This window comes from Tamandua tetradactyla, chromosome 17, assembly GCF_023851605.1.
Source record: "Tamandua tetradactyla isolate mTamTet1 chromosome 17, mTamTet1.pri, whole genome shotgun sequence".
Lineage (NCBI taxonomy): Eukaryota > Metazoa > Chordata > Mammalia > Pilosa > Myrmecophagidae > Tamandua > Tamandua tetradactyla.
Window position 1 is genome coordinate 71,440,486 of NC_135343.1, and position 18,658 is coordinate 71,459,143.

The 18,658-nt window shown below is 43.5% G+C and overlaps 1 protein-coding gene across 1 annotated transcript in view; it reads right to left on the reverse strand.

The window, feature by feature from the left end:
- ST6GAL2 (ST6 beta-galactoside alpha-2,6-sialyltransferase 2) overlaps window positions 1–18,658 on the reverse strand; it is an 81,831-nt gene that overhangs the window by 37,465 nt on the left and 25,708 nt on the right. The window contains 2 exon segments of the mRNA XM_077134935.1: window positions 2,567–2,783; window positions 2,785–3,538. Coding sequence (XP_076991050.1) covers window positions 2,567–2,783; window positions 2,785–3,501 — 934 coding nt within the window. The 5' untranslated portion in view covers window positions 3,502–3,538.

Sequence of the window (18,658 nt, forward strand, 5' to 3'; positions counted from 1 at the left end):
CATTGGCACGGGAGGAAACACAAGAGGGCGCTAAAGGGCAGGCGGGAGCCGCGGGCCCCCACCGCGAAGTGCAAAGAGCCCTGCAGAGGCTTGGTGCACAGCAGAACCCGCCTCCGCGCTTCCTAGCTCTGCCATCAGTTTTTCATAGGACCGTGGCCTTTGTGAAGTCTTTTGATCTTCACTTAGCCAATTCTCACGTGGGTATTTAAGGACGAAGACCACTTTTGCTCAATAGTGCAGCACGCTCCCACATTCCAAGTTCCCTACAGGAATAAGCTACAAGAATCTGTATTTATTTTAACAGCTGTTAACAGCTATGTGGGTCTGTATGTGTATGTGCAGGAGAGTCCACAGAAAAGATTTCAGCTCCTCCTGAGCCCAGGGCTGATTTAAGAGACGCTCACTCAGAAAAAACAAAAGACTTACTGTCTTTACAAATTGAATTACGTTATGATCACATGTTCTTAAAATGAGAGGCACACAGTTTGATTCAGAGGAACCTGGACAAAACTGTAAGGGAAGTTTTTTTAAAATCAGATTTCCAGGTGTGCTCTTCAATTACAGTTCTACAGTTCTAATCATGAAGCCTCAAACAAGTGTATACAATATAAATTAAATGTAGAAAATAGAAACTAACAAAGATATAAGATTGATATTTCATGTTCCCCAGAAACATGTAATTCCCACTGTCTTTGACCCTGTTTTCAAAATTCTGGATAGGGGAGAGATTCCAAAACTCTGACCAGGGATGTTTTTGGAGGAATAAACAGCAAAGGAATTCTCCTTGAGATGCAGGAGCAATCCAAATAAGCAACTCTGCTGCAAAGTGTTTAAAATAAAAGAGGGTGCACAGGTGGTTCAGTGGTAGAATTCGCACCTGCCATGCAGGAGAACAGGGTTCAATTTCTGGCCCATGCTCTCCCTCCTCAAAAAAAAAAAAAAGTGTGAACAAAATTCCCTATGAGATACATATCACATATCTGCCTCTGTGTGTATGCATATAGAAATACATATATGTAGGGAGACACACACACACACAAAAACAGAATCAAGTTCCTACCTGCTTCAACGCATAGTACTTCAATTCCTTCTCTACATTATTAATAATGGTCCTCGGAAACAAGAACTGTGGTATTTTTTCACCCCAGGGACCTCTAAGCCACTGCTATTTCCTAATCAATTGCAGGCTTCTCTCTCTGGCTTTGGCAGTTCAAGCTTATCTGCCACTTGGGCTGGGTTATCATGGGCCTGTTATAATGTCAGCATGGGCACAGGGACTCCAGACTCAAGCCCAAACTTGTGTCTTGTTTTCTTTTTTTTTTTTTAACTTTAAAAAGAATTGCACTTCAGTCTCATTCCTTGAAAGTACCCGAGACAAGATGTGGGCTGTGGCGTCTGTTCACAACTGCACCAGCCCTATTCCAAGGCTGCTCGGCTAACTCAGCCCCACTTCAAGGACACAAAACAACTAATGGACCCACTTCCAACGAAACCAAGAGACAACAGCTATTGCTTTGCAACAAGTGAGCAATGCACACTGAATGTCACTTTCATGGGAGTTATGACTTAACACTCCATTGTGAAGATGCATTAAATGTGGCTGTTTTTACTGGAGACTGCAGGCTGAGGCTGTACCCAATTCACATTTGTATTCTCAGCATCTAGTAGAGAACCTGTCACACGGTACAGGCTCAGTAAATGGTCATCAAATGAATGAATGAGGCTAAAAGGCCACGCCACTTGCTCACTGGCTGCAGCGGTGGAATTAGCCTGGGGATAAAGTCCCAGGGGCAACTGGGTCCAAAATTGCCGAGGGTGGTTTGTTTGCTAATGGCTGGAGGTCAAAACTTGTCCCCCTCCAGGGAAGCAATATTCTCAGTAGCAGTCAGCTCTCCTGTGATTGTCCCCCACCCACTCCCGCACCTCCACCCCCCCAACCATATGGGTTTAACCCCTGAAGTAACCAAAAGCATCATCATTCACCCTCTTTGGGGTTGACAATCCTAATCATTCTCTCCATGGGAGTTCTCCCTCCGGCTTTCCCTCCTCTTCCTCGTTACTCTTCCTACATTTCCGACACAAGATGGGTTTAAAAACAGACTTTTCTGGGCCAGGCAGGGGGCCTAACCTTGTAGACCACAGTTTGTGCAGGAGATGAGGTCTGAGAAGGCACAGTGAGGAGAGGACACCATGGCAATAGGCGGCATGTCCACCTTCTACTGCTTCCCTGGCCCCTGGCATTGGGGAGACGGCCTCTTCTGTCCCCAGGCCCTCCCATCCCTTCCTCCAGCCCACACTTCTCCACCTCTGGTTTCCAGACTGTAAGACAATTCCCCAGAAGAGGCCTTCTGCTGGGATTTCAGATAGACTTACTGGGTCTCAGGGAGGGAAGAGCACCTGAACGCTCCGCAGCCAATGTGAGAAATCCGGCCAGTGCTGGGATCCCCGACTACGGGGCCAGTGCGCTCGTGCCACCATCCTGGTAGAAGGGACCAGCTCCTGATGCGGTCCGCCCCAGGCCCCACCCCCAGACGGAGAGTCCGGAAGCCTCCCGATGAGAACCCACCTATTTCTTCCCCCAAGGAGGAGTTCAGGATGGCCCCCGCAGACATGACGACAGCGCAGCTCCTGAGGCCCTGGGGGTGCAGCCGGCTCAGGGGCACGGCGGGGACCAGCCTCTCCCACCCCAGCGCCGCGAAAGGCGCCTCCTTCCCGTCCAGGGTGCTGGCCCGGGCCCTGCTCCGCAGCTCGCACAGCAGCTCCGTGCGGGTGCGCCGCGCCCCCCCGGCGGCCCCGGAAGCGCACCCCATGCTTGTTGGTGCTCAGGTAGTCGCTCCTCGCCTTCTGGAGGCGCGGGCTCAGCATTTTGGAGGAGACGTTTCCCTTCCACAGCCGGGAGAGGAAGGCCCGGGACATGGTGGCGGACAGCCTGTCCCAGGCGTCGCCGTCCTCGGGGCCGGGGCTTGGCCGCTGCAGGGGCCCTTTCCTCCCCCGCCTGCTCTGGCCGTGGCCGGCGGGCCAGGCCCCCTCGCTGGGCGCCCGCTCCCCGGGAGGGAGGAACCGCGGCGCCCCCCGGGCCTGGCGGGGGAGCCCCGGCAGGGCAGCGGTATGAGAATCGCCGACGTGCTCCTCTCCCCGGTAGAAAGCACTCTGAGATTTCCTCCTGTTCTGGAGTGGAACAAAATCCTCTTCGTTGTCAAACCCGTCTTTCGCCCGGGTCCACCCCCGCTGGTGGCCAGGGCCCGCGTCCGCGCGGTCCAGCAGCGCCCTGTTCCCGGCCGCGCCGTCGGGAAACGCCGGCTCGTGCGCCGCCCCCATGATGGCCCTCTGCTTCCCCTGCACGGGCAGGAGCCTTCTGGCCTCCAGGAAGGAGAAGGAACTCGGCGCGGGTTCCGCCGGGTTGCCGTCGGTGAAGCACATGAAAATCACCAGAAACAGGAGCCCCCAAGCAAATATCCCAAAGAGCATTAATTGTTTCCATTGTTTCAAGTTTGGTTTCATGGCAGATCCCGGGTCAGCAGTGGGAGGAGAAATGGACCTGAAAAATAACAGGCAGTTAGCACAGGTGGAACAAGTGCTCAGAGGCATTGTTTGGGAACAATATGTTTTGAGCAGTATTTCTGAAGAGCGGGGTTAGCAGGAGCATCAGAATCTAGAATCATCTGAGCAGCTTTGGCTGAATTCAGATGTCTTATCCCACACTACCCAGCCCCCCAGCGGGCAAGACAGGGGAATCACTGTCTCAGCTAAGAGTCCTGAGAGAGTAGGTGGGGGGGGGGGGGCGGTATATATTTGGAAAAGCCTCCCCCCCCCAGGTGATTCAGTTACATGTCTCCCTCCCCACCATGAAAACCACCTGCCCCAGACCTCCCAACAACCTCTCCCAGCATGTGAGTTTACCAAATACCAATTTGGTTAAGCAAAGCAGGAGAGTCAAGCATGGTTTGGCCTCTCTTACCTGCTTATCAGACCACCAAAGGTTCAACGCTCATCTGTTTTATACCAGCTCTGCTGTGTGCTGCTAAGAGGTGATAGCCACATCTGATTCTTATGGCCTCCCCTAGGGCCAGCCGGGTGCCTGGGACAAGCCTGAAGCCCACATAAAGGGTTGAATGAAGCAATGCTTCAGTGGCTGTGGCTGTTGGAGGAAAATTATGCCAGGGTGCTTGTTAACTTCTGATAATACCCTTACCAGGAATCAATGGTGAACTAAGAGGGGAGTATATTAAAATTTTAAATAAGGGTGGAGCTAGAGAGCAGGCTGACTCCACATGAGTCTCCAACTGAGAAAGGGTGACAAAGGAGGCAGAGATGGAAAGCATAAGACATAACGAAAGAGAGAACCACCGTCTTTTCTGTACAGTATTGCTACCAATGTATATTGCAATGTGGGTTTCACAGTGCTTGGTACTAAGGGAAACAACAAAACATTAATAAGCTATGCTCCCAACCTTGAAGGAGCACAAGCCAAGTCCCAGAAAGGGGAAACACATAAGGTGTGCTTGTGGAATAATAACTGCACTTGCTGGCGCTTAAAGGTGAGCATAGAGCCTCGTAAAGGCCGAAAACCTAATAACTATTTGTTGCCTGAGTGACATGATAGTGTGGCAGGGGTGAGAACACAGGGGCTGTGTGTCTGATGTTGTGCACAGATACGTGTTGAGGTGCTGGTGTTGGAAGAAGGGAGACCCCTTGGAGAAAACAACTGGAAAGCCATCTCCTTCCAACAGCAGACGACCTTGAGTGCCTGTTTGGATGTAGGGGTCATATACTTCAGGGGAAATACGGAGGGGGTGAAGTTACTTGAGCAAAGAAGTAATGTGGATTCTACCTGGGTTTTCAGGGTGAAACAGGACAGGAGCAGAGAGGCAACAAGGAGGATGAAGTCAAGATTAGAACATAGAAGGTAAGGTCTGAGGGAGCGGATGAGCACACAGGTAGAAATCAGTAACTCATCCATCCCACTCCTTTCCCACCACAGGCTGATCACTGTTAAAACACAGAGGCATGTGGTGTGTGGCCATAATGTCATAGCTGGTGATTTCACTCTAACAGGTAAAAACTTAACCAGCTTAATAAAATGAATGTCACCTACATCAATGTAGTCACTCTGGAAACTATACACTGTATTTGGTAGGGGAAAAAAATGATATGCCAAAGTAAGGAAATCACATTTCTTTTGTGGCTCTGAAGCAGACTCAAAATGGGAACAAATGCTTTGATTCTCCCATCAAGAGGTGGGGTCACTGCCTCCTCCACTGGAGAAAATCAGAGCTTTCACGAGCAGAATATGGCAGAGACGATATTATGCCAGTACCAGGCCCAGATTTTAGAGAGGCCAGCAGCTTCCACTTCCTGACTCTCAGAACTCTGAGTCTAAGACATACCAACTAAGACATACCACTGCCCCAAGCCCACCGTGCAGTGAGGAGGTCCAAGCTGGTGGGATGGAAAGGCCACATGCAGAGGAGATGCAGGGGCAGCCCCAGCTGTTTCAGCCGTCCAGTCCAGACAGCAGGCAGGAAGAGGGAAAAAGCCCTCTTGGACATCCAGGCCTGGTGAAATTTCTGATGATTCCATGCCTTGCCAACATCTGTCTGCAATGCAGGAGCGATGCCAAGTGAGAACCCATCTGAGCCCATTCAACCCACAGGACCACAGGAGATAAGGACAGATTGACATTGCAAGGCACTCATTTTGAGGTGACTTATTACACAGGAATAAATCACTGGAACAGGCTCTGATAGAAATGTTCAATAAGGATGACAAAAAACGTTATGAAGAATTGCAATATCCTTGAGATAAGGGTCTAAACACCCAAAGGGATTCCATAAAATCCAACATTCATTTAGAGTCTGAACTGTGGCTTTTAAAAAATGTTTGCTTGATCTTGAATTCACATGAAAGCATAACTATAGATTTCATGTACACTCAAATCAAATATGCATATGTAGAACATGCTTTCACCAAGCCAGAAACACTGATGGAAAAAAAAAATAGACATAAAAGAAAAAATACCTGCAGTTAAACTTCTATATGCCAGACCCTGTACTTAGCACTTTTCTGGGATAAGCTCACTTGATCTTCCCAGCACCAAATGAGGTGGGAACTACTGTTATATCCATTTTACAGATGAGGAAATTGAGGCCCATAGAGTTAACTAAGTAACTTGTCCAAAGGCACGCAGTTAACCAGCAGCAGATATTGCATATAAACTGATTAGTTTGATGCTAGGGCTTACACTTTCAATTCTAAATTCTGATTCCATCTGATCATACCAAGTGTGACTGTAATTTCTGAGATAGGTTTCTCAGATTATCTTTGGGAAAGGAACAAACCCCTCCCCCACCACCAGTGCCATGCCTGAATACTCTGGCAATGTCCAACTGCTGTAAAAATGTCTAAATTCTTCCTCTCAAATTCTATACACATCTCACTGAGCGCAGGAAATGAAGTTTGTGGATGAGCACAATCTGGGGAATGTACTTAAGCCGTCTGTCTAAAGCCTGTCGGCTCATGAGATAATGCTTTGAGGTATAATGTCCAACCTGAAGGTCTAGAAGTTTGTTTCCAATATCTGAACATTTCTAATAGAAATCAGAAAACTGCCTCTAATGAGACTGTACTTGCTAATGTAAAAGTCAGCCTTTCTGCTGCTGGCTGGAAATCGTCATAGCCTGGTTTCCTGGCATGGGTGAATCACTAAAGAATGGAAAACTGAGCATTCCTTATCTTCAGCCACTGGCTTGAGAAAATGCTTTCTAAACACAGAGTCAAAGAACAGGGCATGTGCAGAGAGAAGGGGCAGGTGAAACAATGAAAAGGAAGCCCAGATTTGTTTGGGGGGGGGGTGACTGGAAGCCGTGCTCAGCACCAAGCACCCCCGTGACAGATGCTGTTAATGTTGTTAATGTCAAACAACATTAACAGAACTTAATGTTGTTTAGACCAGCGAAGTCAAGAAGCCATAGGAACTGAAGCCAGGAAGGTGAATCTGACTTCATTTCAGGCTCTGCTCAATTTCATGGCAGGATTCAGAGGATCTGACATATGGATTTCAGAATACTAACATGCCTACTTCCCAACCTGAAAGAACACCATGACTTTTTCATGGGGGGTTTATAGACATTAAAGGGAGGCCATCTGGGAAGACAGACAGTTAAGGAAGAGCAGAGCGGGACAGACGGAAGGGGCTGCCTGTGAGTGGTGTGCTGGGAAGGAGGACGAGGTCACAGCTGTGAAGCCCTTTGGGCAAAAGGAGTCAGTTTTACGATGCGGAGAATTATGATTTTTCATTAGATGAGAATTATGTGGCTCCTAATGCACAGTAATAATGGAAAAGAGTGGGGTCACTTCCTCAACCCATGATCAGGCCTCAACTTTTAATAATCCAAAAGCTTTGCCGCAACCTATGGAACTGCAAACCTTCTGTTGCCAATTAAGGGAATAGTCTCCAAAATGATTGAATCTCAAGGCAAAAGCAAATCCTCAGCTAGCAAAACACTATAGCAATCATTGTAAGTATCATGGGTTTCTTTCCTTAGTAGATTTCTAAAAATCCAGGTTAGAGAGAAGTGGGGACATCATAAATTGCCGTATTCTTTTTCTTGAAATGACCTAATAAAAAGAAATGTTTGCTTAAGCAATAGGAGGGGAAAAAAACCCACACATTTTCCCCCTAATATAGGACCTCTGAAATATTATAATGACATGGCTTAAACAAAGTGTTCTCTAATGCTTGCTGCTATATTCCATCATTAGCTGGTGCTATATAAATTGCATCAGGGAGATATAAGAGGCCGCATCAGGCAAATCATCTGTCCCCAGGTGCCAATAAAAAGGTGCTCCCTGATCATATGTTCATGCCTGCTTTGCCGAGAACGGCTGAAGTGACTGAAGATGTTGAGCTCTTGCCAGCTTTCTCCTGGGAAGGGCAGGGACAAGAGATTTTGCACAGTGGATGCGGTGTGGCTTTCTCTTTCTTTCCATAGTGGAAAGGAACTGCTCTCCATTTCCCCTTTCTTCCCACTTTACTCTCCCTAGGAAACTTCCATGGTAACGGGGAGGTTTCAACTGCAGTCAAAATCAAAAGCACCCGCTGCTCAAAATTATCTTGCTTGTTCCACTTGCTCAGGAATTTAGGTGCCCATATCTTAAATATTAATTCCCAGACAAAGAAATGAGTCACATTGTCCTCGTGGATATTCAAAACAGTATAAAAGGGTGTTTAAATTCTCCTTCAGATTGTTCTGAAAGAAATCATTTTCCAAAAGGCACAGTTTATTACAAGTTGTCAGGTGAAATTATGAAATGCAAACACTGTGATGTACATTATAATGCAGCTTGGGAATTAATACAGCTAACTTTCTGTTTTGTTCAAAGGTTTAAAGAGAAGTTAATTCTGTGCTTTGCCACTTTAATGAGGTCCCTCTTAAGCCCTGGGGTTGACAAACTTTATTGCCAGTTCTTCTTGAATGGGGGCTTTTGAAAATGCATTTTGATTGAGCTCTCTGCTGCAAGTGCCATCTGGCCAGGTTTTCTGTGGGTTTGAAAAACACTTGTGTCTTTTTCATGTAGAAGAGTTGTCTGAACTGATCTTAAATCTAAGTATTTACTTTAACATTGAAATAATAAGGAAGATTTAGTATGAGCGCTATATAGCGAAGCACTCCATGTATCTTAGCCTTCAGAAGTCATTTTCTTTCAAGAATTATTGTTCTAAAATTAGCTCTTGTCACACAGCCAAAAAAACCTTCACTCTGCAGGAAAAAATGTATCCCTCCCCAGCTGGAATCCTTTTATCTCTTCACAAGCCTCGTCTACTCTTTTTACGAAGGAGCCCTTTTCTTTCCTTTTCATTTTTTATAAATGTAAGAAAGCTCCAACTGCTTTCTTACATTTATATGTAAGAAAGAGTGGACTTAGGGTCCCCTCTCCAGGGTTCTCTCTCCAGGCCTGGTCCATTCTTATAGTAATTTTCAGAAGTGAAAAAGGGTTGGCCAGGTCAAGTTCAGAGCCAGATTCAGCTTTGTTCAAGGGGCTCTGTGGCAGTGGCGGGGGCAGCCTCTCTTTCTAAAGGGCGATGGGGTGGGATGGGATTGTCACTGCGTCCCCTGGAAGAATGGTCGCTCCGCAGGTGACGTGAGCCTAAACCAAACAGGCTCTCCCTGCCGGCCACCTGGCCTCTCAGCCACTCCATCCTCTTCTCCTTGTGAGACCTGAGTTTGTGACTCTAGAAAAGATGTTGCAATCCTGTGTGTCGGGAAGGGCTGGCAGACTCAAACGATCTGGCTTGGCAAAGGTCAACATTTTAAAAACTTGTGGCAGGGATGCGAGGAATCACATAATGCCCGGGGACCACTGTAGTGTACCTGAAGGCTGGACCCCATCTTAGGGGTGTTCCCAGCAAACAAAGTGGGGTGGTGCATGGAAGGAACTCAGCCAATGTCTCTAAATAAATGAAACTGTAACCGAGAAGTTAAGATTTAACAATGATTATGGCTACTGAATCATTATATAGATATTTTTTACTTTCTAGTATATTTGAATAGCCAAAGAGAAATGCCTGAAATTTCTGAACTGTGGTCCAGCTGCCTTGATCTTTCAAAATGATTGGATAACTCTATGGGCTTTATCTTGTGATTGTAAAAACCTTATGATTGGTACTCATTTGTACCCCCTCATTCAGTTTTTCAACTTTAGAGTCTTATGATCACTAAAGACAGCTCCTAATGTTTATTAATGAAAGAACATGAGTCTGCCTAGGACTAACCCACCCCAATTCCTAAACCACCTGGCTAAGTATGTAATCAATCCGAGCATGCTCAATAATTAGATCACTGCTAATCACATCATCTAGAGCCATTGTGTGCATTATCTTAAAACCTGTCCATCTTTTGATACTTGAAAACTATCAAAGTTGCTGCAGTTTGGGCAGACAGATTTTTAGGCCAATAAACCATCTGATCTCCTGCCTTGCACTTAGCAATAAACTCTTCCTCTCTTTGAAACCCTAGTATGTCAGGAACTGGTCATTTGAGTGCATCGGGCAGAGAACCCATTGCTTTTAATTGGTATCACAATGAACAATTAGAATTCATAAAATTGAACTAAGTGGGAAGATTTCTGCAAAGAGATTGTCCTCACAGGGACTCTTGGTTGGCTTCTGTAGGAAGATACACGTGGTTTGCTGCCCTTCCCAGGTCAGTGGGCCATGCCTGAGTGGCTCCACACAAATGGAATTCAGTTGTTGCATGGTTAGTGTCATGAATAGTTGATGTAGTACTAGTCCCGGTGCTGGGAGAGTAGAAAATAGCAGGACTGGTAGTAGATGCTGCCCTTTGTCAGATGCCTACCATGTGTCACCTCAGTTTAATCTTTACGAAAAACTCCTTAGTGAACCTGACTTCACCCTTTCACATATAAAGAGTCTTTACTTGTGTGAAATGGCCGTAATACTACAACATACTTCCCTGCCTGACAGGTTGGGGTTTTTATTATATAGGAACCCCCACTGTCCAAACTCGAGTGCTGGTGTTATTGCTTTGAAAGTAGGTAAGTAAAGAAGAGCTTTCCCCCAAGGTGTAAGACGTTTGTTAAATAGCTTCATCTTGGAAGAAGGAATGTGTATAAGATGACTTTAAATGATCTGATTGAGTTCTTGTATTATTTATAGATTTCAAATAGAAAGTGTGGGCTAATTTGCAGTATAGAACTTGTTCACAACTATAGGTACACATTGAGACTTCTGGTAGAAATAACTTTTCACTTTGGGATTGAACCAAATAATGGATATTAGCCAGATTCTTTGTTGGAGTGCAAAAGGCTTTCTCCAGATTTGCTTATCTCCATGCATGTAATCTGAAAAATCAAAAAACAAAAAACACAAAGTTCTCTGACTTAGCAAAATAAAAGGTGGGTCTTTCAAAACACAAAAAGAAGAAACTAAAGCTCTAAGAAGTTACTTTCTGGTGAATTGTTCCCTGATATCACAAAGCTAGAAAAAGGTGTTTGGGGGCTACTCTAGCACCATACTTATAATTTCAAGGTTTTTAGCTTTCTCCAAAGTGCTATGTATAATTTTAGACCAGCTCCCTAAATTAGCCAGACTGAGTGTTCCCCCTAACATCCATACTTTTGTTCTCCGGATCTTCCTAGTTAGTTCTTGGAAATCACACTTCCCAGGCTGGGCCTTCAGCAGAGAGTTGTTAGCATGAAATATCAACCCATTGGCTTTTGTATAGTCAGAATGGGGCGCCAATTCAGTAATATCTCCAGAGAGACTAAAGGTTCTAAGGTCCACAATCACAGGAGCTGGCTTTCTAGCTAAGAAGAATAAAATAATTCTTATGACCTTATTTCTCAGTCCCAGGACTGGCGAATATACATGAATTTAAGAACAATATAGATTGATCTGGAATGCTTCAAAGCTGCCTACTAGCTAGGGTCTGCTAGTTTCCTAAAACAGCATTCATCTGCTTTGGACATTCTGTGGCCTGTTTTATGATAATCAGCATTCACCTATTTACATTTCAAACCAATAATTTGCCAAGGCTCATCATTGGAGCTGCGATTAGGTTCAGCACTAATATTGAAGGTTACGCACTTGCCATTGAGACCTGGAAGTTTTACTTTGGATTCCTAAAATATAAGTGGGCTTCTGCTTAAAAAAGTGTAGGTGGCAGACAGGTAGCTTTAATAGCAGATCTGCTCAACAGCAGAAGTGACCCTTTTGCAGAAAAAGCATACCCCCCATTCTTAGCCTGGAGAGGGGTTCAGAGTATCGTTGTGGGTTGTCAGTAGAAGGGGCATGGGCTGGCGAGGGAGTGTTGACACCACTTGGGTTATGAGTCAAGGACACCATCCCCAGTCTAGACCTTTGAACTTGAAGACTGAGACAAGCAAGGTATCTCTTATAAAGAGTAAAGGTAAGTTACGTTTGACAACAAAAGCCCTGTGGTCTGACTGCCTCTTCAAATCCTTCCTAACTGTGTAATTTTGGGATAACTCCTTTGAGCCTCAGTTTCTTCATCATATATGAGTTGACCAGTACATATATCATCCCTGTTCTGTAGGATGAATGATATGCGACATATTTAGCAAAGTGTCTGGTCCAAAGTTAGAGTCCAGGAAATGTTGCTTTTCAATCCAGATCTCATTCTTCTGTATAACTGAAAAAGTGATCTAATTTTATGCATTTCACTTTGTGAGTATTGGCCCCATGTTTACCAGTGGGCATCCTTTTCTTTGAAGTGATGTGTCCAAGATTAGATAAAGTTGATAAGCACTAAATAAACCCTGCTTAAATGAAGACCTCTGGTGTTCCTGAGTCATGAAAAATAAAACTGTCATGAATTGAACACCTATTATGTGTCTTCTCATAAGCTCATTGTGTTAAACAGCTTCTTATAATTTATGCTGCTGCAATTCTAAAATTTTTATTAAGCCTCATGTAAGGTTGGGGATATATCATATGATGCCTTGCCCTTGGGGAACTGTTTTAGTTTTGGGGGAAATTAGGATGTGAATTCTGAATATCAAAAAGGAGAACAAAAGGGATACTATAGATTCAAACCCCAAGATATCTCTTCAGTCCAGACAAAACAAGGCCTCTCCCACAAGAACCGAGCAAAGAAAAGGTGCTTAAGAGAAGAACCCCTTTCAAAAGATTTCAAAGACAACCCTATGTCACTAGTTTTTCTCATGTGGCACAGCCACAGCTAAAAAAAAATTCAGAAAAGCTAAATGCCTTAGCTCAATCTCCATGGTGAGCCTGGGCAAATCTCAAGTGTAATGCAGAGGAAAAAAATGGAAGCTACAAAAGCAAGCATACAGAACTATGCCATTTATGTAAAATTTTAAAACAGACCATTCAAACCTCAGCCAGTAAGTTACCTTGAAGAAGGAGGAAAGAGATTGGAATGGGCTGCTGGGGAGAAGGGATGCTTAAGCCATTGCCAAAATATTTCCTTTCTTACAAAGAAAAAAATCTGAATATGCAAATCCAATCTGGGCACACAAATTCCTTGTTTTCCACAGATAATAGTATTTGATCACTCTAAACAATGATAAAAATCGTAATATAAAATGTCTAAAAAGAAAAAATAGTTAAAATAAGAATGAGAACTCATCAATTATGTCTACATTCATGATCCTAGTTCCAAATCTCTTTGGGTAATAATTCCTGCTAATATGATAGCACAAAATATAAATCTAACATTTCACACTGGACTCCAGATATGGTTAAAACTTTCATGCTATAACATTATCAGTCCGGAAAAAAATAACTGAAGGCTGCATTTAAGATTAGAGGAGCTAAAAAAATATAGATTAAAACAAATAAATAAATAATAGAAGGAAGAAAGGTTAAAATATATTAGGTAAATGGAAATACTAGCGGTCAATGAGAGGGAGATGTAAGGGGTGTGGTCTGTATGAGTTTTTTCTTTTTTCTTTTTATTTCTTTTTCTGGAGTGATGCAGATGTTCTATAGAGTTAACATGGTGATGAATACACAAGTATGTGATGATATTGTGAGTCAGATTGCACACCGTGTATGAATGTGTGTATATTGAGAATGTTTGTGTTTGCATGTTGTTTTATCAATAGAAATATCAAAAAAAAAAAAAAGATTAGAGGAGCACTGAGCTCACCCCTAAAGGACCCTGCCCTGGGTCTTACCATCTACGGGAACTTGAGCAAGTGACTTTTCCTCCTTGGGCCTTAGTTTTCTCTTCAGGAAAATGAAGATAACGTACCTTACAGGATTGTTACATAACAACATATTTCAAATGAGAAAGTGCACATAAAGTATTAATTGCTGCTTCCATAAATAAAGATCCAAACATCTTAGCACTACTGTGTCCCAGCAGGTTCTGTGCTAAGCAGTTTTATCTGTAGCATCTTGTTTAGTCCTCACTTCCTGGGAAGGCAGAGTCTCTTCTAGTCCTCATGGGCCTCCCATCTCCAGTGGCTGAGCAGTTATTATTTGAGTCTTCCTTAAATCCTAGAGACAATGGTCCAGCCCATTTTATGGATGTGAAAGGTGAGTCACAGTAAAGTTATTTAAAAGCCCCACCATTATTACATGACGGAGCACAGGACCAGGTATTACTGAAGGCAGTGGAAATGAGGACAATGATAGTGTTTGCTCTCCTTTTCTCCAGCATTGTTGGAACAGCAAGAAGCAATGTATTAAGAACATTTGAACTTAGATATCCAAATTGCATTCAGTTATCAAGATATGGGGTCAGTCTTATTAAATAGTGATATAAGTATATTTGCAGTAATCTTAGTCCATTTTGTGTTTCATAAAATAAGTGTAAATAAGATGATTCTGGTACACATAAAATCACTTGGGAAATGCAGAGGTGCCAGTGAAAACTGCACAGGTGAACATTTTTCCCTGGGTAAGTAAAGATGGCAGTTATTTGCTTTGTAAGGCATCTTAGGGATGTGGTAACATAGCTTTTACACTCCTGAAGTTTGGTTATAAGGGTGGAACTTTGAAAACCTTACCAAGAGAAAATATCCTACTGTTAATGTCTTAACACTATACACCTTTTGGTGATATACATTATCCACAGAAGTCATGGGATAAACACTCATGTCTTTTGGGATGGTAATTTTAACAGAAGGGATAGGGTGGGAAAAACACATCCATTTTTATATTAAAACACACATACAAAAAAAAATACAAAAAATGGCAGAGGAGGAAATTTCACAAGTTGTTCCATCCACTAGAAAAATGAAAGAGCTGGAAAAAGAGACATAATTAACTAGTTGATGACCCTGGACATGTAGAGTCACTACAGGAGTGCCAGAAGAAGTGAGAGGCTAGTAAGAGTTCAGTTTTTGTAAGTGAAAGCACAAGCCTGGGTCCAGCCCCAGAGTAGAGGCGCATGAGGTCACTGCAGCTAGGGTGTAGCAGTGTTTGGATTCCAGGAGCAGCCAGCTGGGGCCAGGGCTGGCAGAGAAAACCTCTTCCTTTAAAAGTTGGGGTTCAGGGTCAAGGTCAGCCTGGCAGATGCATGAGGGACCAGTAGGGAAGCTGGCGTCAGTTTTGGCCTTCTGGACAACAGCACTTCCAGCCCCCTGGATGGAAAGAGCAGTGTGTGTGAGTGTGAGCATGTGTGTGTGTTTTCCCTCTGTGTGTGGGTGTTTCCTGGTCTGACCAATAGTCCATAACATGGATTCTTGCCTTGGTTTCAGCCCTCTCCATAGCAGCCAGTGTACTCTGTTATCTGTCTATCTTTTTCCCCCTGTTTTATCATTCTGGGTCTGAAGGATCACTGAAGAAAGAGCAGGGACATTGGTCTACGTTTCAGCCTCAAAAGGGGCAGTTTCTGGCTTCTCACCAGCACATAAAAAGACACTTGGTGAGGTAGTGTACTTCTTACTCGTTTCCCTTCGTTTTTGTTGATGTTGATGGTGCTGGTGTTTTTCCTGATTGTTACTATTTTCAATATTTTCTTTTCTTTTTACCCTTATCTCTCTCTCTTTCTTTCCATGTTTCCTGTATTTTTTCCTTTTTGTCCTTAGTCTGGCAGGCTTAAGAGTGGGAGAACTAGCTTTCCAAAGTGACCACAACATAATACTCAGAATGTCCAGTTTCAACAAAAAATTTGCAAAACAGGGGCACAGAAAAGCATGGCCCAGTCACAGGAAAAGAAGAATTTTATGGAACATATTCTAGAAAGAGCAGTCTCTGGAATTTCTAATCAAAGATATCAGAGCGACTCTCATAAATAAGATAGGCAAACCAAAGGAAAATATGGACAAAGAGCTAAAGGAAATCAGGAAAGCAATATCTGAACAAAATGAGACTTTCAATGAGGAAATAGAAATTATAAATAAGAACCAAATAGAAATTCTGGAACTCAAAAATACAATAACTGAAGTGATAAATGCAGCAGAGAGGGGTTCAAGAGCAGATTGGTGAAGGCAGAAGAAAGCATCGGTAAACTTGATGACAAATAAACGGAAACTGTCCAGGTTGATAAGCAGAAAGGAAAAAAGATTGAAAAAAAACAAGGTACAAAGCATGAGGAGCTTATGTGACACCCTCAAATGTGTCAATATATGGGAAAACATAGTTGTCCCAGAGAGAGAGAAAGGGCTAGAAAACATAATAGCAGCAGAAAGTTCCCCCAGTTGATGACAGATATCAAGTAAAGCTTTCCTTCTAAAGTGAGGGAGAGTTTAAAGTATTCACAGATAAACAAAGCTGAGGGAGTTTATTAATAAGAGACCTGCCCGGGTGCACAGGTGGGTCAGGGATAGAAGGCTTGCCTTCCACGTGGGAGACCCAGTTTGATTCCCAGACCATGCAAAGTGGTACAGCCACTGTGGAAAGCAATATGATGGTTCCTCAAAAAGTTAAATAGAGGATTACCATTTCACCCAGTAATCTCACTTCTATGTATATACCCAAAGAGATTGAAAACAGGGGTGCAAACAGATACTCAGATGCCAATGTTTATAGCACCATTATTCACAATAGTTAAAAGCTGGAAACAACTCAAATGCCCATCGACAAATGAATGGATAAACAAAATGTGTTATTTATACAACACAGAATATTATGTGGCCATAAAAAATGAAGTTGTGAGACAAGCTGCAACATAGAAGAATCTTGAAAACATTATGCTTGGTGAAACAAGAAAGGCACATAACGAAAAAACTTAATGTCACTTATAAGAGACAACTAGAAAGAGAAAATTTGCAGAGATGGAAAGCTGATCTGTAGTTACTGGAATAGAGAGGGATAAAGGGAGGAAGCAAGGGGGACTCATTGTTAAAAAGTTTTAAGAATTAATTTTAAAAACCACGTACATATATTATGATATCAAATGCAAAATTAATGTGAACATTTAATACAAAACATGAGACATGAAACAAATTTCTTAAGTGAGGGGATTTCAGCTCTGCCCTCTGCTCCTACAAAGCAGAGTGTTTCTTTCTGTCCTTAGAGTTGTCTCTAAGGAAAAGTTTTTGCAGCACTGACATATGGGATGGTTGGGAAGAAACTCAAAAATAAGAGGTCACAGCAGATTTAGGAAAAACCTAGACACAAATCAGATGATTTCTCTCTTGTCTTCTTCTCCAGCATTCATTTTTCAAAGCTAGGAAGAAGTTGCCAGATCATAAAATAATTTCTATGGTCTCTAGTTCTGGCTGAAGACCAGCTGGCCCTTATTATACCCTCTAATTGTCAACAAACTTCAGCTAGGGAGAGTCACCGAGTCACGTTCCCATGTGAAGAGCAACACAAAGTTTCTTTATATCCATGAGCGTGTGTACACATACATGCACACGGTGAATCTTTCATTATACACCTACCCATTACTTTATTCAGTCATATGTTCTACAGATATGTGGGCCTCCACTACGTGTTGCATTCTAGGTATTCAGTGCTGAAGAATCAAATTAAATGTTGCCCCTCATTGAGCCTACAGTGTGGGAAGAACAGACATTGAGTATATAAATCTTTCAGGATATTGGTTCTTTTCACTACACTCTCTTACCCCATGACCTTCCTGGGGTAAACATGAGACCTCCAGAGCCACAGAGGATAATTGTCACAAAGGAACCAGAAGACAGTTATGCCAACTGTGTATCAAGGGGAGGAAGAGGGGGTCAAACATTCAGTAAAAAAATAAAACAAAGAAAACTATCTCTGGGTTGATGAAAAAGGAGAGTGGGAGGTGAAACAGTACAGTTAGATGCTAGCAAGGGTCTTGAAGAGGGGTCTTATGCACCCCCAAACCCAAAAGGAGGAAGAAGACACTAGAAGCCTAGGCAAGTGTGGGGACTGAATGCAGAAGGGGTTTTCCCCACCCTATACTTGGAACTTCAGGAAGTAAAAGTCTTACAGGTATTCCTCACCCTACTAGAAATGGTAAGCTTGTGAGCCAGTTTTCTGTGCCCAGTCAAATGTGTCTTCTCAAGAAGACAAAACCCACAGATCTGCAGGACATTTGCAGGAATGGGCATGGTTGGGCAGTGGGGATAGGTTGTGGCAGTAGCGGACAGCATGTAGCTAAAGGTCTATTTGAGGAATATACAGGAAACCAGGCTAGAAAGCCAACGCCCAGATGGTACAGCATGCCTGTCACTGGAAACCCATTAGACAGGTGCAGACCAGGGTCCGTACAATTCCTCGTGATGTCACGGAGGCTACCTAAGCCCCCAGGAATTAGATGTCAGCACGGGGAGAAGGAGGGGAAACCACCCAGGTCTACAACCTTGACTTTATTGAATCAGTTAGAAGATCTGGCTGAATTGGCAGTTAAGTGGTCTATCCCTGAGTGGAATGGGTCTCAAAATACAGCTTATGTTGAATTTAGCTAAAGTTACATTTTTTGAACCATGATGGCTGTGGACTGAAAGTAGACCCAGTACATATATATATATATGGTTATAATTGTGCTACATTTTCTACATACAAATGCCTCTCCCATTCATTATCTGTAGCCTTGGTTTCTCTGCTGAACTCCACCAACCGCCTGTGGTGGGGGCAGTTGCCCCACCTCAATGTTTTCAAAGTATCAAGAGCTTAACATTTGTCATTCTCTGTTCCTCCCTTAGTCTTCCTTATCTCAGTAAATGGCATGGCCATTCACTCAACTGCCAGGTCAGAATTTTTGGTGTTGTTCTT